This window comes from Anser brachyrhynchus (assembly GCF_964034855.1).
Source record: "Anser brachyrhynchus genome assembly, chromosome: 2".
In the NCBI taxonomy this organism is placed as follows: Eukaryota; Metazoa; Chordata; class Aves; order Anseriformes; family Anatidae; genus Anser; species Anser brachyrhynchus.
The window spans coordinates 99122250-99147116 of record NC_137695.1 but is presented as its reverse complement, the minus strand read 5'-3'; the positions used below and the strand labels follow the sequence as shown (position 1 = coordinate 99147116).

General features: G+C 40.1%; 1 protein-coding gene across 8 annotated transcripts in view; it reads right to left on the bottom strand.

The window, feature by feature from the left end:
* Window positions 1-4987: 4987 nt before the first annotated feature.
* The window catches only part of ZNF516 (zinc finger protein 516), a 186062-nt gene continuing 166182 nt past the window's right edge, over window positions 4988-24867 (bottom strand). For 7 of the 8 annotated variants that reach the window (XM_080578639.1, XM_080578634.1, XM_080578638.1 and 4 more), the window contains exon 4: window positions 4988-24866. In XM_080578639.1, coding sequence (XP_080434765.1) covers window positions 24625-24866 — 242 coding nt within the window. In that variant the 3' untranslated portion in view covers window positions 4988-24624. The remainder of the gene's footprint in view (window position 24867) is intronic. The other variant, XM_080578642.1, reaches the window with a different exon arrangement.

The following is a 24867-nucleotide window of genomic DNA, read 5'->3' as shown; positions in this document are numbered from 1 at the left end:
AGTGTGTGAGCATTTATATAGGCTGGTGAACAACTTTGGCCCATGATTTCTCCTAGTGTACAATCTAATTAAGAGGTGGCATGGTTAACTAAGAAAAAAAAAAAGAAAAGTGAAAAGAGATGAGAAGCCAGGAGACAGGCAATCTCAGCATATAACAATCCAGTGGTTAATGGTCTGAAGCATTACTTTGCACCTACAATTAGTCTCAAAGTCCTGTGTTCAAGCAGCAACCTCAGCCACCTCCCTGTCAAATCCAGCATTATTTCTGGACAACTCAGTGTTTCATAAATTTAGATGCAAGTGGAAATCCTCAATGTCCTGCAAATATCAAAGTAACACAGTCTGGGATGATGCTCCCTGCATGGACTGAGCTTTGGCAGACTGATCTATGATCAACAAAGAGGGCTTCAACTCTGCAAGTGTATGACGTGTCTTAACATACTGCCAGTTGTCCAGTTCTGTAGGTACTCTTTGACCTTCCTGCAGCAAGTTGAGAACATCTGAATGACCTGGTCTTCTGAGTATAAAACTTGACTTTTGATGTCAAGGTTGCACATTGTTTCATGTGAAGACTGCAGTTCTGGAGGACAGAGGTCAAGGATCTAAATGTATCTTCTAGTTTGACTTAAACTCAGTCATAAAAGGCAGAAAGACTCTACATTTAGGTGATTGCTGCAGTGACTCAGAATCAGCCCACCTTCCAGCTCAACAGAAGGACACATCTCACCTTTAAATTTGACAGTGGTGGGGAAAGACTGTCAACACATGAAATGTGTCTGAGGTGACAGCAAACTTGAGGATTTTACTTCAGGAAAGTATTTCAAGGCAGCAGAGGAGATGGAACTGAGGGCATAGATTTGGACATGCCCCAGAAAGAAAACATGACCCTTTCAGAGAATGGTTATGGTTACAAAGGACCTGTAGTGATCATCTGCTCCAACCACCCTGCTCAAGCAGGGACATCTAGAGCAGGTTACCCAGGACCCTGTCCAGATGGTTTTTGAAGATCTCCAAGGAGGAAGACTCCACATGCCCTCTTTGGCTCCATCTTTCTTACCACAGAGGATCAACACCTTTTCAATCGTAAGATACTTCAGAAATCTTATCTGTAACCAGAAGAAGGCCAAAATACCTATGTAGGAAAAGTCACTGTCCTGCAGCATCAGGTCTAACATGGCTACCTTGATTGATGTGGCTTCATAAGTTCCCAGGTTATCAAACTCATCTGGGTGGAATCACATGTGCCCCATCTTATTTTACTTTTCATATATCCAACTGAAAAAAACAGAAGAAAGGCAGATAATAATTTTCTGTTCTGCACAATCAGAAAAGGGTATGACAAAGCCAACAATCACATGCACTCAGGAGCAAAGCTGAGGACATTTCCAATGGGAAATTGAGGTGGAGAATGATCAACAACAGGATACCTCCAGACTGAAAATAGCATCAAGGGTCAAGCCATGTCTCCCATTCATGTTTGGAAAGCCTGAAATGCTTCAGGTTCTCCAACACTGTAGTCAGAATTCATAGGAGGCAGGACACTGCCAGGTGAACATGTTTTCTGGTACACCTGACACGGGGAGAGCCTCAAATGCACAGTCTCTGCCACTCGCATCCAGATGTGGAACTGCCCCCACACACATGAATACCTAGAGTAAACACAATAAAAGTGCATCAGCAGATTTTAAGGTTTTTCTCTAGGGACACAGATGAGAGCTGATTTTCTGTGCTTTCACGAGATTTTGGAAAAAAATTCATCAGTCATCCCCCAATGATAAAAGAAGCTTCATGCATGGGACAATGCTCACCACCCGCAGAATAAGAGCCCTGGGGGACATATCAAGGGTAGGGAAGGATTAATAATGGGAAACAATGAAAAGTAATAAAGAATAGAGAGTAAGAAGCAGTAAAAGACATGGAGGCATGGGATCAAAGCAGTAAAACCACTTTGAAAGCAAACTCTTTCTCACATGGCTAGCTGAAAAGAACAGATGGCATACGGACACCCCTTGACTTATATAGCTGTTTGTCAGCGTAAGTAAGAAGGCTAGCCTACAGATACCCCTGAGCCTGATGATTTCTGGCTGCCTGTGGCCCATGCATTTATTCAAAGTTCAAATGGGCAAAGGGAGCAGCACCCCAAAACAGAGATCTTTTTTGGTGATATGAAGAATGTGGACTGGAATGACACCACAAATTCTGCTCCACAGAGGTCAGTGATGGAAAAGATGGCTAGCTCCAATAATTTGTAAGGGAATTTGTTTTCTTGTACTTGTTGAGCAATTAATCTTCATTCATCAAAGCTTTTGCACTAATTTTAGACCATTGGACACCAACTGATCTCCAGCCCACCTTTAGTTAACCTGGAACAAAAATATCTTGCTAAAATGAGCCTCAAGAAAACCGTCTGTTTACACAAAAATCAGAGAATGCTCTGTCATCAACTTCAGCATGAGAAGACTTAATCCAATGTTGCACAGTTATAAAATTTTATAAAAAATACAAATTTAATTTAGATATTATTCTATTAAGATAAACACAGTGATCTCTTCCTCAGGTAAATCCTCTACCCTTCAACTATTTTTCTCAAATCCTAGTTATATAAAACTACAAAAATCATGAGAATATTTTATACTGAGCATGAAGTGCTGCTGTGGAGGCCAGAACTGCAAAGAGTTGCCTCCAGTTCACTACCGTGTCCCATCAGCTACACATTTGTGGTGTACAGGACACCTACTGGGATTTAGTTAGATGAGGTGTTTTTAGCTTCTTATGGAACAGTAATGTGGATCAAATACTCTCATCTAAACAAATAGAAATATATAGAATTAATTACAACTCAAACCAACTTTCTACCATAAGTGAAAGTGTTGTGTTCATATATACTAATACATATTTATCCATATACATGTGCAGATTTTGGTGGATTACTCTGATTGCTTGCCTTACAGCTGCAGCATTTTCACTCTGTTTAAGAATGCTGTGACCTTCCCCTGTATAACAGACTCTGAATGCAAGAGCAGAAGATGCTTCCATATGTTCTCCCCTGTGCTTTTCCCTCCTCTGCTTCAGCACTCCCCCACATCCTGACACTTGCTCAGACACAAAGGCCTGATTTTTTCCTACTTCACAGGTTAGCTCAGTTTATTACACCACCATTCCTCAAAATTCACCACCGCTGTCTACATCTGTACTACCTATGCACTACAGTGCCTTCAAATCTAACTCTGCTCTGTCTTAGGTGGTTGTGCACTGACCTTATCAACTTGCCTCGGAACAATAATTATAAACAGCTATTTAAACCCCAGATTTATTTAAAAAATGAAGTGATCAAGTGAGCACAGCATGACCAGGGCTCAGGAAACCTTTTTTTATGCCTGACTCTCTCACTGACTGGGTATTAAGACTTCAGGCAAGTTACTGAGTTTCTCTTCAGTGCTCAGGCATGTCTCTCTTTAAACTTCACAGTCTCAGAGACAAGGACTGGCTTTTACTCCACATTTGTAAAGCGAGTGACACAGTAAGGCCTTGTCAGCAGCTGAGATCTGTAGCTGTTATGGTAATACCGCAAGCATTGTTAACATTTTATAATCAAATACCGTACTGCAAATGTATTTAGCACCCGATAGCCAAATAACGTAATAGGTCCCTGCCACATAATCAAGGTTAGATTTCACTTAAAACAATAACACTAAAGGAGGCATTCAAGTATGGAAGCTGGGGCAGGCACGAGGTACAGTTTCTCTGATATTTTGCAGGCTTACTCAATCATTTCCCACCTTTCATCTGAGCTGCCATGGTTTGACTCAGTTGCCCTCCCAGCAGACCAGCAAGCACATGCATTCAGCAGTGCTGCAACCAGCAGCAGCTAATGATCTGCGGGGATGATTAGCACAGTGCATGGGTAGCAAGAGTACTTCTGCCTCAAAGAGGCGTTGTGTAGGAACATCCTTGCTCAGGAGGTGGCTGAGAGTGAAGCTGCTCAACATGCCGGGTCCAGGTGGGACCCTGCTGGTGCCTCCTGCAACAAGGAGGTTGCAGGAGCTGCACCCGCTGGCCCCACCACAACACTGAAACCTGCAGCAGAGAGGAAGGAGGGGACAAACGCCAAGTGCCTGATTTCTTAGGAAGGTGTATTTGTACTCTGTAGGCACGCGCATATATTGCTGAGCACGGTTGGGGTCTAAACAATTCGTGTGTGCTGATTTTTGCACTTGACTCAAGCTGTTTGGTTCACTTTTGACATATCTTAGCCAATTTTTTTCTAACACTATCATGTGACACAAAGTAAAAAAACCCCTGTTGAGTTGTCTCTATCAGAAGTGTCTCCAACCCTCTGAACTTTCCCAGTAAAACATCCATGAGAAACACAATAATGCCATTTTTAGGCATTGTCTCATTTTCCAGTTGTTGGTAATGGACACTCTGTGCTTTAGCTTGTAATGATACAGCTTTCCATGTGTATAGGTCTCTGCTCTTTCCAAGTGACATCTATGCCAAAGTAGGTCTTTAAAGTAGGTCTTTTCTTTTTTTTTTTTTTTGCCTACAGCTGAAAACATCTATTAATAAGACAGCTGAAACTTATTTTATCTCAAAGAGGTGAGAAGAATTATTGCAAAAAAATCCCATAAACATAACGGTGATTTTTAATAATTTTAAAATATTAAAGAAACATTTGATTTATAAGGAAAATCAAATAGTAATAATAATAATAATAATAATGACAACAACAACAACAACAACCTATTCTGCACTGGCTTCGGTCTTTCTGTATCATAAATTCCTTAAATTTCTTTTAGCTGTAGATATGGCTCAGTGAAATATCTTCTGAAGCTTCTTGGGGGAGAGAATCCAGCAAATCCAGCCAGAACGATCTATTTACATACTGGATATGTACAATTCAGTGCTGCAGGGACTGAGACTGCCTGGTGAAGACTAAGAGAAAACCTCTAGTCTAACATGTTGCCATAAATGACCATCTGAAGGCTTTTCCAGAGAGCAATCCTTGATAACAGAGAGCTGAGACAGTGGGTGGCATTTCCAAACCGGGAGATGTCATGGTCTCATCTCGATGGACTCCAGCAACATGCGGTTGATGGGAGAATGCCCTGGAGTCATTACTGAGTCATTACTGGGTCACATGTGACTGTCTTAAATTCTACCAGTAATAAACTGGTAATGAACCTCAAAAGATATAATGAAGTCATTTTTGCTGTGCCCCACACTCCCCGCTGTCCCAGACTGCATGTCAAATGTTCCTTGTCTGGAAGCTTTCTATGAACCAGAGTCGTTTTGAAGGTCTGCTACCCATCAAACCTCCTTTTCTGCCTGATGGCAACACACACAGCTACCATATTTGAGCAAATAGACAGATGCTGTGCTGTGCTTATGCCTCCTTGTTTCACTACTCACAAAAGCAAAGCATACCAAGAAAAAAAAAAAACACCCCCTATTCAAAAAAAAAACAAAACAAAACAAACAAACAAAAAAACCAATGCCCAGGAATTGTCCCCTTTTGTTTTCCCATTATTACACCCATCACAATATGAGTGACTGGGAGGTAAGGATGGGAGAAGAAGGAGGAGCAGATATTTCAAAAGCTCCTGGCCAAGCTGTCTGGAAGACGTCTCATACCTGGGAGGGACAACATTCAGGTATGAACAGCTACTTAATCCCTGTACCCACAGAAAATTGGAAAAGACTCTAAAGACTGAGGCCTTTCTGTTGGTTCTTATTGAAAGCCCCTGTTTTGGCAACCAACCAAGTGAGCCTAAGTTGATATATATCAATTCCCTTTTACCTTGCCCCTCTCTCCACTCCCTCATCACCAGTTTAAACTGGGAAAAAGTCAAATGTTTTTCTTAGGCCCGCAAGTCTGATTCTCTGTAGCTGGGTAAGGTGTGGCTGGTTTTTTTTTGTTGTTTTTTTTTTTTTTTTCAGTTGAAAATGCCTAGTTATGTGTAACATATGGACCATATAAAGGTGTCTATGTATTAAAAGTAAAACAGAAAAATGAAAGAATGAAGTTTATTATTTTGTACAGTGAAGTGGACACTCTATATGGCTGATTCTTGAGTTAAATAAGTTTTCCAATAAAATGTTTAGTCTTTTCATTGAACAATTATTTTAAATACTTTGCCACCAAGAAAGTAAGGCAGTGTAAGTTTTATGAACACATTTTTTTTTCCTTTCACGGAAACATTTGCTTGACTGATCCCTTATAGTTCCAGAAACAAATACGAGTGCATTTGCTTAAAATAACAAAACCACACACAATACTTAACTCATTAGGATGATTTAGCAGTGGTTCAGTATTTCTCTTGGCTGAGTGCTCTGGATGAAATCCCATGTATACAGTCTTGTATTTTACACCCCTACTTTTACTTCAGGTTATACAGTAATCTCTGTCAGACACCATGCCCCAAGTAGTATAAAAAGATAGCTGCTTATGGAATGTTCCTGTCAAAAGGGCATGTGCAAAAGAGATTTTTAAAATTAAACTTGTTTAATGCATTATACTTTATGAGTGTTGGAGCAGAGAATTAACTGAGATAGTAAACCCGTATTGCCCACCACTTAGAAGATAAACACAGTTGCTGAGCAAAGGCTACATTCACAACGATTTGGCAAAAATTTGTCTCAGTTCTAGAAAATCTACATCAGGCTGTCCTCTTTTCATGACTAACACGTGTAGAAATAAAATCTCTGAAACAAAAATTTGGTTAAAAGAAATCTCATAAAATATATTAGTACAATCTCTATGAGTATTCCTCTATACCAGACTTTTATTGGCTTCCCTATTTATATGCCAAAATAATCCTTTGTGAGATTTCTCTTTAAATATCTTGAAGTTGCGCACCTCTGGTTGGTGGCACTCATTCTTAGCATCCCTGCAGTACGAAGGCAGTTGATGATAGCCTAAGTATCATGTATTGAGTGTTGCTCCCCAAGATTTTCTATCTAAAAGTCACCTAATGCAATAGTGTGACCCCATTCTCAGCTACCAATTGCTCAAGACCTGCTCAAGGTACTAATATGTGACTTTGTCTTGGGAAAGGTGACAGAACCTCATCCTAAAGAGGAACATGTCCCATCCCACCATCCTTTCCCAGATATGTTTCTTGTTGGCTTCATTAAAACTACAGGGGACCTTCTAATTTTTCTGGTCACATTTTATCGTCCTTTGATTATTAGACATTATTCTGCTTTTGTCTATTTTGTTACTGTTGTTGTTGGTTGGTTTCGCTATTTCAATAAATAAAATTTAATAAAAAAAGTGGCCAAGGATGAGATATGTGTTGAAAATCAATTTATCCTTTTGTCAAAATAATTTCTAGCTGGGGATGGTAATTTCTTTGTCCAGAACAGATATAGGACTATTGTCTTGGCCTTCTAAATTGGTACGCCATACCCCATGCTGCCTGCAAGTATCAGTATGGAGCCATGCACAGTAGATGCTGAATATACTATGTAATGGAGGTGTCCCTGTCTAACAAAAACTAACTCTTTTTTTTTTTTTTTTAATGGAAGAGAAATAATGAGACAACCGCACAGCATTTTAGTCCACATTTCTCTATTTCCTTCCCATAAAAGGTCTCAAAGAAATGCAAAGCACCATTGAAGAGTTCAAAGACATACCTCAGAATGTGACTGCACATTCAAGGCATACTGACATATTCAAGACTGGATAGCTCTATTGGAGAAAAAGAGAGAGAGAGAGAGAAGAAAGAAAAGGCTCAGCATACAAAATACAATACACAATATCTGGTTCTACTGTGTGAGACTCACTGCATTCATTTTGCTCACTGAGAAAACTGGGTCCCAGAGTATAACACATACAATAAATCTACCCCATTTTTCCATAGGAGCTGATTTCTAGAGAAGCTAAAAATTACTTGGTGTAAATGATGCAGAGGCTGATGCAGCTGAATTTATAAATTAGGTTGAAAAGTTTGACATGCTGAATTAGATTATACCATATAATGCATCACTAAGTAATTGATATGTACATTATGTGCAAAGAAAGCCCCGCTAACTCAAGTGTAACTTTTTTTTCATTATTGTGTAACTCGGCCATCAGTTCATTGTCAGCTGAACAAATTTTCAAAAGGAGATTTAGTCCTTTATTAGCTGAATAAAAATACAATTTTGTTATATCCTGGTATTCAAAAAAATAAAATAAAGAATAAAGATTAAAAAAATAGAAAATAAATAGAAATGCATCAGAACATTTAAAGACCTTTTGGGAGATCTTCTCATTTTTAGGGGAGTTTTCCCTATATTCATTCAAGAAATGTAAAAGTCCAGATGAAAGATGTGCAATACCAGCAGCAATTGGAGAGGTGATTAGGAATGGACAGGAATGGCAAATGTACGATTTCCCCAGTTAAAAGAAAACATCGTAACATAGAGTTCACAGGGAGGTTCTGGGAGCAGAAGAGAAATTTAAAAAATCCTACTGAAAAGACATCTCAGTTTTATACTAGCTGCTTGGTACACTTCAAGTCTTCCACTGATGATCTGCATTTATTTCAGGGAGATGAGAGCATTTCCCTCTGCAATTACTAGAATATCTGCCCTGATCCAATGCTGATTACAGCACAGGGTCTTAAATCTCTGTAATCTGTCTGAAATGTTATTAAATATTAGATTTCAGTGTGATTTGTTTTCTTATCACTTTACTTGTAACTTTACTGCCATTCACCGCCAAGAGACCTTGAACTGGAGGCTGCTGCTTTAATCTCAATTTGTTATACTAAAATGCAAAATTAAAGAAAAATGAAGAAAGTTGAATATTACCAAGGAATGTGATTGATAACATTGTGTCATTTTTGAGTTTTAATATTATAAACTGAATTTTATGATACTCTACCCTAATAGTGACGTATTTAACATTTTAAGACTGGATATAATAATTTTATGGGGCAAAATGGGTATTGTTAGAAGATTATACAGTAGTACTTTGTCAAATCCTTGTATATTAAATACCAAAACACTATGATAAAATAATGGTAAGAGTCTGACTTCTTCTCAGAGAAGTAAGATAATCCGTCCTTATGCCTCATCCCTGCTTTAAGATCTCCTAGAGGTCTCTGGTCAGCAAGAATTGCAGTGTGCAGCATGTGCCACCATACCTTGGTGCACAGGGGTAATGGACAGTTAGCATTTATGACATCCTGGCTGTTTTAATTTGAAAATGCAAAGTAGGGACATTTTTATATCCTGACAAATTCTACTTTGCTTCCAGGCAATTCCAGTTTGATATATACCCAAAGGACGTATACTAAAGGGAACAGAAATGAGCATGCTTTCAAATAGTACAGGAGCAACCAGGAATGGATCATTTTGTTTTTCTTTATGTATTTGACCATTTCTCAAAAGAAGCATCCTTTCTTCCATATCACCAGCCAGGCTCCGACTTTCCTACCTCCAAGTTATTCCAATGCATTTCTGGCATGCTGCTGATAATGATGCTTGTTGATTTGTATCATATTTTATTCTGGTGTCCTCCTTCCCCAACCACCGTCTACCTTTCTCTCATCCCACCCTTAAACTCTGGAGATCTTGAAATATAAAGGAATTTAAAAATCTTAAACATCCAAATCTGTGTTTAGAGTGAGCAACCTCACAAGAGTGCAGTACGATATCAAGCTGATTATAACATTGGTACAGGTGTGTCATGGTCGAGGATGGTGAGGTCGAGAATGGCAACAAAAATTTTTATACATGTATATAGAGGCTTGAAATAGAAATGCCACAGATTTTTATTTATATAGGTCTCTTTGGAGATGTAAAGACTGTGAATTCACAAAAATTCAACATTTCAGACCTGTCAAATGAAAAGTGTCAAATAATTGAGGTCTGGGGGAATTTTCGAATCCATTTTAACTATAATAATAATAATAGTTTTTTACTTTGTCAATCCTTAAGCGTGAAAAGACAATCTAGCTACATTTGATGTTCACAAATGGGTTAATTTTAGAGTTGACCGCTCTAGAAAGCGTTACAGTTTTGCCAAACAAGCTCTGGTGCCAGTGATATAGCACTCCAAGCATGATAATTTATTGCTTAAGTTTGTCATCTCCTACTGGTGAGATCCAGGGAGGGAGTTCTTTCCTTAAACCCTCTTCAGCAAATGCAAGTTCTTACCAGGTGGGTGCTTTCCTAGCTTGCTCTCAGATTCCCATCCTTGACGAATACCCTAACACCTCCACTGGCTTTATTCTGCTCCCTCCCTGGTTTTTGTGCGTTTAAACACAGAAAGGGAAACACTTCATTTTAGTCTGTCAGGGATATGATTTTTTTTATTGTATTCTAAGTTCTAGAGAATCACAGGACAGGAAAACTTCAAAGTAAAATTTAGAGAAATTCAGGGATGCTTATCTATGGAAAGAGAAGTTAGTAGAAGAGTAGTTGGTTTGTTGTATCCAGTTTAAACCTACTAAAAACCTTAGCAAGTATTAAGGACAAACTTCAACCAGGACAGTCTGAGGAAACTGAAATATATTCTCCCTCCACCCATGGGGGATCCTGGGAAGAAATGTCACAACTGTCTCCCAAATTCTGCCTACAACATAATTCCTGAGACATTAGTTTCAAAAAAAATCTATAATTCAGCCTACAACATTATCCCAGGACTCAGTACAAAACAGAAAAAATATTTAAAAGATGCCAGTTTTGTTCAAAGTGAAAGAAAATTTCCTTAAAAATACTTTCAAGACAGAAATGAACAGAAATTACAAAATCAAAAATCTGTCCACATTTATGGAATGAGATGAGAAGTAAAACCTATCTGATCATACTGAAGGAGTATGTGCAGTTTTGTAATGCACAGCAAGGAAATGATGCTGGCAAATTTTCTGTTTTTTGTTGTTGTTTGGTTTGGTTTGGTTTGGTTTTTGTTTCGTTTTGTTTCAGAAAACAAATACCAAAAAAAAAAAGAAAAAGGAAAGAAAAGTGGGGGTGGGAAAATGAAGGGAAAGGGAAGTGCTAGCTTGCAGGGCTCTCTCTAATTCCACCTTTGGAGCTGCCGGCAAACATAAAGAGATGCAACAGTGAGGGAGTGAATGGTTACAGCTATTAGGAGCCACATATTTCGCATCAGGCTGACATCCCAGCAGATGTTGCAGCAGAGCTGCAACAGCCCACAGGGAGCAGCCTTTGGCAGGCACGGCCGAACTTTGCTGTGCTGATGCCATGGAGCTGCTCCACAGACAGGATGGAGCAGCAGTCCGGAGCCCCTGGACTGGGCTGGGGACAGCATCGTGCTGGATTGCACCCTCTCCACCCAGCATAAGGGCAGTGCAGCAAAAGGAAGAGGACTCTGTGTGCAGGACACAGTGGGTTGCTCTGCTAGGAGTGACTCTTTCTGACACATGATTGCTAGGACTTGGCTCACTTCTCTATCAAAATTTATTCATTTATTTATTTTTAATCCACCTAATACATTAGGTAGACTTCTAGCAAAAAACCTGATTGCTTTCCAGCCACATTTCAGCAAAAAGCCCAAACAGCCAAGAGGCTGTCCCCGAGCCCTAGTACCCCAGCAATAATTTCAGGGAACATTTTTATGTTATGAGACAGTTGTGGCACAATGCAGTCATGGTGTTTGGACTTGTCAAAACAAACAAACCATGCTCAGTGAAATTTGTTGCACAAAAGAGCTGAACAAATTACGGGGTAGAAGCAAATGTGGCCACACCATCAGCATTCAAGACCTGAAGGAAAGAGTGGAAACTTTCAGGGTCTGAATGCAAGAGTGGGAAAGCTAATTGAGCACAAATGAAAGGATCTATTACGGCTGAAAGAATAAGTGAGAGTACAGGCAGGACAATACTCTCATTTATGATTCAAATATCCACAGATAGCGTGGAGTACAGCTTTAAATACAATTTACAGCCTTGATTACAAATGACTATGTGCATCAACTTGGAAGGAATGCAAAGACCATGAGCGAGAGAAAGAGCCTGCCTTGTCTAAAAGGAAAGAAAAGGGGATAAGTGAAGGCAGAACTCGGCTGGACAGTCAGAAGCAATTGGAATGTGCAGAATTATGAAATAGCGCTTTTAGAAACCTGAAGATGAACTGATTAGTGGGCAAGAAGGCCCACATTTAAAATAACTGAATTGCCCAGTGATAAGATTATAAAGGGAGATTTATGTTAGATGATAGCAGCGATATCAGGGGAAAGGGAGTAGCGTTCTATCCCTGTGTCTTCCAAAAGCAAGATATAAAAATATGAATGCGGTAAAAATAATAAGTGCTGGAAATGAAGAGCAAGGACGGGCTCCCGTTTTTATAGAAAGCAGCAGCAGCTTTTTCCCCCAGCCTACAGGAGACCCAAAACTGGTCTCAAACCACGCGAATTATAAATTTCTTTCTACCCAAAAGCTGCCTGTATCCTCACTGTACATTTTTTTAATTCTTAAGCTGCATGTCCTCAAGCAATTTAACATTTATTCTGCTAAATTGACAATTGCTTTCTTCAAAGATTTTGAAAATTCTAAAAATCTTACAAAATCTCTGGCATAACTTGGGCTGTGTAGCAAGCAATTAATAACAGCCTCTTGTGGATGGACACTTGCACAAAACTTAGTGCACCTTTAGGTTGCACAGGTTGTATTTTCTCATGCTTTGTATCCTATATCCACCTCAAGCTCCCAAGGATATTACATACCAAAACAGCTAGCAATATTCAGAAAAAAAGCCATCATCTCACCACCGGTCACAACTTCCCAATTCTCCCAGAGCCTGCCTGAAATCAGAAACTCACAAAAAGGCAACTGGTGGGAGCTACAGCTTGGCTACAAGGAGGTATGAACAAGCAGAAGCTAACAGCTGGCTCAGTTTGTGACTTGCAGAACATCAGTTCCTGAGCACTCAGCCCTGGGACTAGTTATACGATAAGGGTAAGGATGCATTTATCTCCAGGTGGCCCTAAAATGCTCTTTCTTCCATATGGAAACTGCTCAGTCAAAGTGGCCTGTGCATCCCTGACTGGTAGGCTTAATTATCAGCAGTGCACCACATGCTCGGGGGTAAAACCCAAATTTAAGAAGCCTCCGTTCCCAGTGTAATGTGCAGCAGCCCCTCAACTAAATAACTTCAAGGAACTATACACTGCAACATCCCAAACATCTCCTGCTGAAGACACATCAGAATTGTTTTCTAAAACTCACAGGTAGTGAGAATGATGAAATGTCAGGAGCTGCCTCTCCTCCCCTAACTGAGAGCCACGTTCTTCATGATTACATGCATGGGAGGCTATGACTGTGCAACAAGGAGGAAGGAAAGGAAAGGCATCTGGATGACTAATTCAAGTCTATGGAGACCTCATCTGTGAGCCCGAAAAGTAACCACACAAAGGATAAAACCAACGTCTCCTCTGCTTTCCTCATCATAACCACTCATTGCAGAGCCAAACAATGCTGGGGCGAGTGTGTGTATTTTTCTTTTGTAAGGGCTCAGCTGGCACCTTAAGCATGGCAGTAAACATGAATAGCCAAGCATAGTACCATTTCCCCACAATTATTCATTTTTAAGGACATTGTTTTTTAAAAGAAAAGAGAGTGAAACTATATGGCATGTGCTTCCAGTCTCAGATTGGGTGTGGAAGAAAATAATGGCCACACACTGCTATACAATTAGGTCTGTCTTGGAAAGGAATTATACCGATGTTTTTCTAAGCAATGCCAGGTGGTTTATTCACCAAATAATGAGATGCTAAATGGATCTAAAGATTCTTGGCAACTGGTAAGTGCTTACCTTGGACTCCCTATTCCTCCCTTCAAGAAAAGGTTTGCTTTTCCCAAGAGTTTCCTTAAGTAGCTCCTCAGCTGTGATTAAAAACAAATAACAGTGGACTGAAGGTTGGTTAAGTTATACTTGTTTAATGATACAGCTCAGGGAACTGTGAATACACATGAGATGTCTCTCATTGATTTAGTAAACAGCTTAAGCTATCGGACAACCTTGTTTTCAAAGTCCATAATTCCCTTAAAAAAATAAAAACAACACCTGTTGTGGTTAAATTGATCTCTGACCAAAAACCTATTAAAAAAAATCTACATTTTTAGCAAGAACAACAAAAATGTACAATTATTTTTAACTACGCTGCAGGGGAAAGAAATGATCCCAAAAGGAGGCGCACTTCTGGGATCACAAGGCAGGGTTCTCCATAGCTCCGTGTAGAGAACCATGGGAGTCAGGCTCCCACGTGTCTCTGAAGGCGAGCAAGACAAGCAAGACAAACCATATCTCAACAGACTTACAGCAGCCTCCCTGCTCCTTATCGACTGCGAAGCAGATCTGCTCCATGGAGCAAGAAGAGGGATTTGAGTAGTCCCAGCTCCAACACCTGCCCAAGCCCAAGAGCCAGTCAAGGGCAAAGCTGGGCCAGGTAGTCTGCAGGCACTCCTGGGGTTGTCCTATGCACTCAGAAAGAGCCTCAGGCTCAGAGAAACATCAGCTGAAGCCTGCTATTAATCACCAGGAAACTGGATGTATCCCAACCTGGCTGTCCCCTTGTACATCCCACTGCTCTGCGCTGCTCTGTCTTTGAAAACTGGAAAGAAAGTGCTCTAGCTCCAAACAAAACTAACCTGAAAATAGTGCACCTCGTATATGTGTGTACACAAAGCAACATATTGAATAAACCTGGGGCTGCCAGGGACTGCTGATGTGGGCTTCTTTGTTTTCTTGGTTGCTGCACATTAACACCTGCATTGGGCCCTCCTGGAGCAGTGTTGAAGCCAAGGTGGAGTCAAGCACTAGCGCCCAAGAGACAATAGCAGCTGAATGTACTGCAGGGGAAAGGCCTCACTGAAATGCTTTCATAAATGCCATTTCATAAAGGCCAGCAGATAGCAAATCAATTAGCCAATGAATTATACTTCTCTTTGTTAATTTAGAGGGCAAGGCACATGATAAAATAATTAATGATGTAAAAAAAAAAATGCTGTGAATAATTCTTTGCATATGCTTTTTCTTATAAATATTTGGTAGTTAAAATTAGTACTGCTTTGGTCATCTCTGCCCAAAGACCTCTCCCATAGTCATTTCAAGAGATGACTATTCACAGCCAGCAATTCAAAATGCCATTTATGTGAATACAAATTTATACCTATGTAAAATCCTACATCTCAAGTACAACTGTTTAAGAGTCATTTTCTAGAACATTCTGCATAACACTAAACATGCTGAGCATTGCAAGGCTTCTCAAGAAGAGCTAATTACAATGCTCAAATTAATAGTTGAAGAAAATCTCGAAGCAATGGTTCTGTTGTCATTTAAATATGTGACTACTGTCTTTATAATGTGCAAAGCATTATAACCATTTATATATGCTCCGAGTGATATATCATCAATCAGAACTTAGAGTTTTCCCTTCTTTTGTTCTGGGTTTATAACCTTGCTGTATTATCTTCCATAACTCTATAGCTTGCTAATGCATAATTCAAGCCTCTTATTGACAAAAAGTGGCAGAAAGAAAGAATATTTCAATGACACTTTCCCACGTAGATAGTATTGCTTTTACTTCAACTGTTATCATTTCCATATTAAAGCCAAATCTTTTAAGGTATATTAAGTATCATTTTCCTTGCTTCCTTGCAGTCGATTCACTGGGACATCTACACCTGTTTACCTCCATCTTCCAAGAATACTGTATTGCAAGGGTTTTTTTCTTTTTCTTTTTAAGATGGGTTTCTTGCTAAAAGAACAAACTTTGGCTAAAACATGATGAGTTAATGTATGACATCAGCTGCATGTTGATCTCTTCATTTAACTAGAGCTTGGCTTCAGAACTGGTGTCACTATTTCCTCAGATGTGTGTAGGCAGCAGGATCATTTTGTGATCATTCTTCAGTCCTTGTTCTAATTCCTTCCCTTTGCAAAATAAGTATGGAGATAGGCATAGTTTGAATTTCCGTGCATCACTGACTGGAGGTCAACTTTGTCAATCTGTCCTCACATACAGCTATGCAATATGCAAAAATCCCACTTGTGCTGGTGCAGTTGCTTCAAATGCACACAGGAGGGAAGAAGAAGACAGTTTGACCTTTTTCCACATTGGAGAAGGATGGTGAGAACACCAAGGGCTTTTAGTCTCTACCTTGCATTCTTCCAACAGTACGAAAAGTGACAAAGACTTGTAGTCAGGCAGAATAATTAGAAACAACCATTAAAGGCTCTACAGAAACAGTGAAGTATCAAACTGAGTAGGTTAAGATTGGTGAGCTCTTGTGCCTCCACAGACCCTCAGCTCAATATCCTCTTGTTAGAGAGCATCTTTAGGACATATAAAAAGGACATAACACCTTTCTTTACAGACTGCTGTAGGGCAAGGGACAGCTAGAGAGAGAGCCTTTGTGGGGAAAGAGCCTCATCACACCCTTTGTGTATTCCCTGCTGTCTGAGGCTCTACATACTGTGCAAGGACCTGTGAGGCTCCTCCACAGCTATCCTACATGTCTACATCTACCTGAGCTATGAAATACTGCTCTCTTCCATCCAAATTGCCCTTGTAGGCAGCCTGGACTCAGTCTGAAGCCAGACCACCTGCCCTTGTGACAAGCAACGTCCATGACCCAGCCAGCATTATTTGTTTGCTATCTTGGTTGCGGTAAGAGCAGAAGCTAAGGACAGACTGGGTGAAACCAGGTGTGCCAGGGCCCATCCACATGGCTGGTAATGCCTTTAGAGCACTGCATTCATCCCCTATGCATTGCACTTCATTTCTGAAAGCAGCAAGACATTTGCCTTAAAGGCAGCTTAAAGGCATTCAAGCAGGTAAGTAAGGTGGGCAGAAGGTGAGTTTGCCCTCAAGCCCAGCTCAGAGTCACTTCTGCACGGCAACTTACGTGCAGCTATACAGCACCTAGCACAGAAGGACACCTACCTAAAAGGCCCTTTATCTAATAATGGAAATTGCCATCTTACAAAGGAAATTATTCTGCCAAAAGTAGTAAGAATAATCATCAGAGGGGTCCCTGCAAGGCACCTGTACTCCCTGGAGTCACATCTACCAAACCAGCTTCAGTATCACTGTGGCCAAATCAACAATTAACCAAGTTTACAGCCATGATGTTTCTTCCCATGACACCTGACTCCTGCAAGTTCAAATTCCTGAAGCACTGCAGCTTTTGCTACAACCAAAATAATTCTCTAAACTTATGAGCTTGTCTTCTTCTAAAAGCTCACAAAGTCTTAATAAAGACTCACTTTCGGCAAAATACTCAGAAAATACAACCCAGGAAGCAAAATTCAAGCGGGTTTAATGGTGTCTCCAGCTGTGTCTCATTTTAAAGTCACTGTTTATTTAACAGAACCAACGCAAAGAAGAAAGAACCCAGTTACCAAATAATTTAGTGTCATGCTCAGAAAAAGTAGCAGTTTAGGACAGCAACATTTGCTGCTGCTTGAACTATTCCCTTCTCCTCGCCTCACCTTAAAAGCCATGTAATTTCTCACGTCTTGTGCTCACGAAGGAGAAAAAAATAAATATGACTTCAGTAACTTTGCAGGGAATTCCTTAGATGTTCCTAACCCTGGATGCACTAAAACTTCCAGCAGCAGTGTAGGAAACGGAGTAGACCATAAACAGTGTGCTGGGAAGTAAATCATCAGCCTCTCCCGCAGCAGGTGAAAAGCCTATGTCATTTCTGACACTTGCTCACTATCTGTCCTTCCTGCTACCCTGAACACTGTAACTGGCAAATTGCTTTGTCAAACGTCACGTACAACGCTGAGCAAAGAAACAGATCTATAAAATCATCCATCAGATTATTTTCAGCAATAACAAATGGTGAATTCGCTGGAATTTCCCTTGGGTCTGCTCGGATTTAACCCTAGTGCTGCGGTCAGCCTAGCTCAGGAAGTTCCCACAGGCTTCCTGCATGTCACTCCTGCCCATGAATGACCTCCAGATAAACGCTAGGGAACCCTTACGCTTGCAGAGGGTGAACACAAACTTGCCAAGAGCCTCTCCAGAAATCACTGGCCAGAGTCTCAGTTAGTCGTCACACATAGGGTCCTCCAAGGAGACCTGGTACATGTCCCCAGCTCAGGAGCTCGGGGCTGCTGGCTCCTGTCAAAGCAGGGATGGTGAGCAACCAAGGACCAAGCACCTAAGCAAATTTCCACATAATCCCTCCTTCTAATTAGCAAATTTCCAAAAGTCCTCCACTGCAAAGTGCCCTAGAGCCTTTCTAGTAAACCTACCACTCCAATGTACATAAAAAGTGCTTAATACTGCATCTGCGCCAGGCTTCCTTCAGACTGACTCCGCAATAATGCACTCCAGGTATGCTCTATTTGAAAAGAAAATTATAAGAGGAAGAAAACAATAATTCCAATACTTGCAGCCAGTTTTTGAGCCTTATTTGGAGCACAGCCACACAACTGCTCTGCCATTTGGCAGCAGGGGGGGAGAGGAAACCCCTGGCAGAGGGGACGACACTCTCAGCAAGCCCCTGACGTGGGTTCCTTGTCGACAGAAAATTCCCACCGCTCCTCTGGAGGTGTCACCTCCTCCATCATGCAAGCAGCCACGTATGGCCGTGCTCTCTGCGGGGGAAGGAGAGGAACGTGTGAAAAAGGCAAGGCTGGGGAAGCAGCAGACAGCAAAACAGGCATCATTTAACAGTCCTATATCACAACAGTCCCCTAGGCAAGCTGACTGAAGCGACCTCCCATCCCTGGCTCCCTCCTGGAAGAGCAGACACAGTTTTCCTGCAGAAATCAGCACTGCTCTCCTGAAAGCTCATGCTAGAAGCAGGAAATGATGGAGTTTGCGATCTACGGTCACCGAAGGAGATTCCTAGCAGAAGCATGTTTTCTGGAGCACCACTTCAGCACTCTGTTGGCGAGCCACGGGTCTCAGGAAACAGCAGTGGCTCCTTAACTGTCCCAGGCAAGGCACAACATAGCTGGGTCTCAGAAAAGAAAGCTGGATCCTGGCAGTAAAATGAACTGCAGGGCCAGTGCCCCTTTTCTTTTATGTCACACCAGAACAAAGAATACTTAGAATATATATATACATATGTATATATATATTTTTTTCTTTTATATCATACCAGAACAAATAATACTTAGAATATATATATATATATATATTTTTTTTTTCCTCTTGGAAAAATCTTCTAAGATCCCTGTAATACTTAGGATGATGATGATGAAATAAGCCACAGATTTTCACTTATAGAAGGGGAACGTGGGCACCTCACATTTTCTAAACTCTTGAAAGTAACTCACCTTTGTAGATAACACTGATGACATATGAACAAACAAATCAAGCCATCCATACCAATCTTACATGCACCAGAACTGAAGTTTGTGATAGAAAGGATTTCAGAGAGAGACAAGTGTTTGAAGCCATCTTAATATTGGGTACTTTTTATTAGCTTCGAGCATCCCCAGCTCTTTTATCTAGCATACTATGAGGCATCTTTAAATACGTTATGTTAGAGAATGCTATCTGAATGTGCCCTCTAGCAACCTCAAAGGATTGCTGCAGTTCAGCATCTGCTTAAAACACTATGCCTTCTTGCCTTCCTTTTTTTTTTTCCTTTTTTTTCTTTCTTTCTGCTTGAGGCTAGTCAGAGTCTGCTTGTTTCTTGAAAAGAGCAATAAGCTTTTCCAAACCCCCTGGATATTGCACCCTTTAGCCCAGCCTCAACTACTCGTAATTATAGTCCTAACTGTGGTTCACCTACCAGTCAAGAGAATAAAGATCCAAAAAGGCATTCCCTTATTTTCTGTCATTCAAGCTCATGCCACTAAAGTTTTGCAGAATGATTCACCGAGCTTAAATTTCGTGATTAATTTCTGAAGCTCCATATCCACCACTCTTTTATTTCTCACACTGTTGATTGCAACATTTTCGGCAACTTTTGCACTCAGAAGACTTTGGTGATTCTCCTATGAAACTCTTGTTGCACTCCTGGCTTCTCCTTAGTCCCATCCTCAGTCTTAGCGTTTCTCAGATTTTGCCTTCCATCTACTTACGTGAACTTCAGAGGGTCAAAAGTTAGCCCCCTACTTTCACATGCCTTCTCCGTTTCTTCTTCCCATAGCCATGAAGGCGACATCCACCTCAGTATTCAAACCTACAAAGCTGGGTCATGCTCATGCTCTCAATCCCTTACCCCAAGCTAAAACCAAATGATCTCGTTTTGTGCCTGCTTCCTACTCCCAACATGTCATCCTTTCCTAACCCTCTCAGTAGAAGTGCCCCTCATTTTGACTAGTAATAGGTGATCATTTTGGAAACAATACTCATTTAGAACACCATAACTGCACAAACAATTTTGTTTGCTTGGTTTTTCTCCCATCTATGCTTTGCCCTTTGCCTCCAGCTAAAGGCAACTTCAGGGGAGGATTAGGGTTGAGTTTTAATTCCTCTTTCTCCCCCCCCCCCCCAAAAAAAAAAAAAAAAAGTAGCACAAATGAAGATCAAGAAAAGAAATGTAGATGTCACTATAGATAAAATTGTAACAATTACAGCCTACCTCAAGACAGCTAAGGTTGTCAACAGATGGTTAAAATGCTTCTCAAGAATGCCAGCATACCCACAGCCCCACAGAAAGCAGCTAACAGAGGAGTACACCTATGCTTTCAATGATTTTTCAATTGTTTTATGCCCTAGCTGTTCCAGAAACAATCACAATTTATAATTAATGAAAAACTAAAGTTGAAGGAATTTTTTATGTATATTAACATATTCTGTTTCCTTTTAGTTTCTCTCTAAACATCGGGATCAAGTACACGCTTGTTTACCTCCATGATCCCAGTGAATCCTCTAAAGCTTTGCATCAGAGCATTGGGTTGCACTGAAATACGTGGCTGTCGGACACAGCAAAAGAGAGTGGAGAAAGCACAAGGGGAAAAAGACTTTGTACAACTCAGTGCTTTGCATGAAACTGCTGGCTTAAAGTTCTGGCTTGCAGAGTGAGCGGGAAATTTGATTTGACATGAAATGCAACCTTTCCTCCTTTTAACCCAACATACTTTATACAGCAGGAAACTAATAAAGAAGTTACCTCTTGCTTCGTTCCAGGTCTTCTACTGTGGATTGACTGTTGAAGCAGAAATCCCAAAATGTGCCAATGAATTCTAGCAATCCTGTTGGAGCTGCTGAGGTATACTCTAAGTAGCTTAACACAGGAATACAGCAAGGGAAGAGAACAAAAAAAAACCCTACCAGCTTGGTCATGAACCCATTAAGTATGAAACCAGGCAAACAGGAGGACACATTCCCATTAGAAGGACATGATTTCATACACAGTGGCTCAAAATGTCATGCATACTCTGAAGCGTTGAGCATGCCAAACAGATGTGCTCTCCAAGACACAGAGCACCAGGAGAAGGCAATGTGTTTAGAGGTCCTCCTGAACCTGCATGATGTCAAAGCGTGGAAATCACTCAAGTAACAGATTTTTCAACTGACAGTTAATAGCAGAAGAGGTTTTTTTTGCACAAATGGAAGATGCTATCTTCCCGAGGATGATTTTCTTAACTAGCTGTTTGCATGTAAGCAGTCTTCTAGAGTATGGGGGTGGCAATTTATGCTTAGTCTTTTCACTAAGTGCTTTAAGTGGTTTTCAAATACAAAACTAAAACTGTTTTGGCTCATCCGCTTTCCATTTTGCACTATGCAATGATTTATTCATAATATTTTTGACAGAAAGAACTTCAGGAATGCAAACAGAATTATGACAATGCGATAGCTGATTATCTCCACAGAAGAAGTTTCTCTAAGTTTGACTTTCAGATAGCGCAGGTCATATGGGATAGAAAAAAATTATTGCGAAGAGGTCTTTCTTTCATCTGCACTTTAGCTATAATGAAATATACGAAACCAGAAAGAGAGTGAGAGAAAGTGAGAGAGAGATGGCAGATACACTGAGAATCTACAGTGTAGATAATCAAACCCTTTATTGTCTAAGTTACATTAGACTTGCAACACCATAAAAACCTGTTAAGAAGAAGAAACAGTAGATTGGTAGAGGTAGTAGAAAGTCCCTGTAACAGTCATAAAAGGGCTTTTACAGGAGTGTGTCATGCCAAAAAACTTATCACGTTGTTTAAAGGAGCTGATCAAAGCCCATTGACTAAATAAATAAGGAACACAACTCAATTTAAATACTAAGGCCTAACTAAAATAACAAATCAATACAATACAACAATAAAGAAGAAAAAAGAAATCATGGGATTCATTTCTGAAAACAGATGGTCTTTAAGGTTGCCTTTCTCCCACCCACTCTTATTTCTTGCTTAATTAAGTGAAAATCTCATTTCTGTGCTATACACAGCATATAATTATTTAAACTGATTTCCCTTACTGTTGTTCTTCGTGTATCTAAATTATGATTGTAAACTTTGCTGATTAGTACCCTGGTAATGGCAGTGACAGCACTAGCTTCTCTGTCAGATATTTGGAAGAAAAGCTCCAGAAAGAAGCTTTTGGCTCTAAATATTAACTAAGATCTTCTGTATCAGCTTGAAAAAAAAAATATTGAAAAAAATGAAAGAAAAATTACAAATGTACACTACACTTTCGCGCCATTTTGGGTACACAAGAATTTTTAATAACTAAAACACAAACAAATAGGCTAAGCAACTAGCTTTGTGCATTCCTGAACTCTCACTCATGAAGAATATGATTCAGAAAAGCAACAAAAAACAAAAACAAACAAACAAACAAAAAGAAAGCTAGTGCAAACCCAAAATGATAATCATTAAGCAACACAGTAAAATATTTCTTTTTTTCTCTTTTTTTTTTTTTGGTGTACAATGGAATGTGTCTATGCGACCTCCCTCGAAATAACTTCACAGAACAGTTAATTACAGTCACTTTTAAGCATTTGCACAGACATTCCTAACTACACCAAGACTTACAGAGAACTCTGGTATACATCTGGTGTAATAGTATAAGGAAAAACTAGTTTAAAAATACATAAGAAAGTTAATTTGCATTGTTGCAAGTGTTGCAAAGTAACAAAAACTGTCAAGTAATTAAAAACAAGTAACAAGTAGTATCCAGAACCAATTACTGACTAGATTGTTTTAAAAAAGACCCCCCCCAACCAGAACTGTTAGAACAGAAAGATCAAGCTTTAAGGTTTTTTTGTTTTGTTTTGTTTTTTAAACAAATCTTTGTGTCAGAAGCCCTACAAAAACAGCACTATTCCATTATTGTATTAAGTAAACTGTTGCTCTCACCTGTATTAAAGGTTAGCATCATTTCTGTACATGTAAAATTATTGCTTTTTTGAAAAATATATTTAGCATGCTAGGTTTTGTGTTTTTTTTTTTTTAATCCATTTCCTGCCTTTACAAAATGTTACAATTAAAAAAAAAGAAAAAAACTAGTAAAGCTTTTGCAAAAATTTTCACAGAACATTTTCTTTCAAGGCAGCAGTAACTTTTGATAATGCATAAAATTATATGTGCAAAATCTGAAACTCTCAGAAATATTACCATCACACATAGTGTCACAGCAATAAGAAAAGAAAATATTTATATCTGTGGAATACATTTTTAATTGCTTACACTGCATGGTTTAACAACCTGTTATGTGCCACAACCCCACCTTGAAAACTTGCAGTTAAAGAGTTACTGTAGAAGAGGTATATAAAGCTTTTTTTTTCTTTTTTTTCCTAACACCACCAGTGATCACCAAGTACAAGACATGACACATTATATGAACATTAACCTGCCACCACAAAAGAAGGTATTCATCTTCTCGAAGAGTCACCAGGCCCAGGGAGGACCAGTAGCTGGCCTGCTGGACAAAACGCAGGAGCCTATGGTGCCTTCATCAGGGCCAAGGTACTCCATGCCACCTTCTCCATTAGAAACATACAGATCAGCGGCGTTAGACAGCTGAGCGCTTGTTGTTTTTTTTTTTAATTTTTATTTTTTTAACATGAAGACTTCCTTTGTGATCAGGTCGAAGAAAGTAGCCCTGTTACAAAAAAGGTCCTGAGAGTAAAACACAGAAGCCTGTTTTTCTTAGTGTTCAACTAGCTTTTCTTTTCCAAAGCAGAATAGAAGCTTTTCTGTGGAAGTGTTTCAATTTCCATATTCACATACTATTAATGGTGCACAGTCAAGAACAAGAGCCCTAGAAATGCAAGTGGTCCCCAAACTGTAATGAAACAAACCATTGCAGAGTGACGGTCTTTCTCTTTAGTTCCTTTAATCCTTCATCAAGCATTGCTTTCTCAGCACCGAATGCCACCTTTTCCCCGCACCCCCCCTTCTTCCTCTCTCTCTCTCTCTCTCTTTTTTAATTTGCTTTTCAGCATGACAGGCAGTGGCAGTTTCATTAATTAATACTTCTCCAGCCCTCAAATCCACTGCTGTTTTTCAAATGTATCAAATAGTCATTGTGAGCATCAGGGAGGTTTTTGTTACAGTGCTTAACTTCTTCATGCTGTCCAAATCACATAAAGTTTAATTTTTCCAGTGTCTCAAACTTCTCTTGATTAATATAGATGCCTTGTGCTGCCACAGTGCTTGCCAACTCCGCTGTTTATTATAAAGGAAATAAGGAACCATGGGACTGATTAGTACGTCAATTTATATATATCTCGCGGAGCATCTTCATTTATTTTAAAATGATTAACAGCGCGGCGGCACCCCCCTCCTAGCGGAGCGCAGCGCCGTTCCCAATCCCACACGGTGGTGACAAGCAAGGGGATGCTTCGCAGGGATGCTCCACCGCCGGCATTGTGGGGGGCTGCCCCACGGGGCAGGGGCTGCAGTCGAAGGGCAGCCGGGGCGCGGGCTCCTCCACCGGGGCTCTAGGTTCCCTTCCGGAGAGGCAGCGTGTGGGCGACGTCGGCGCTGGTGTGGTCTCTCCCC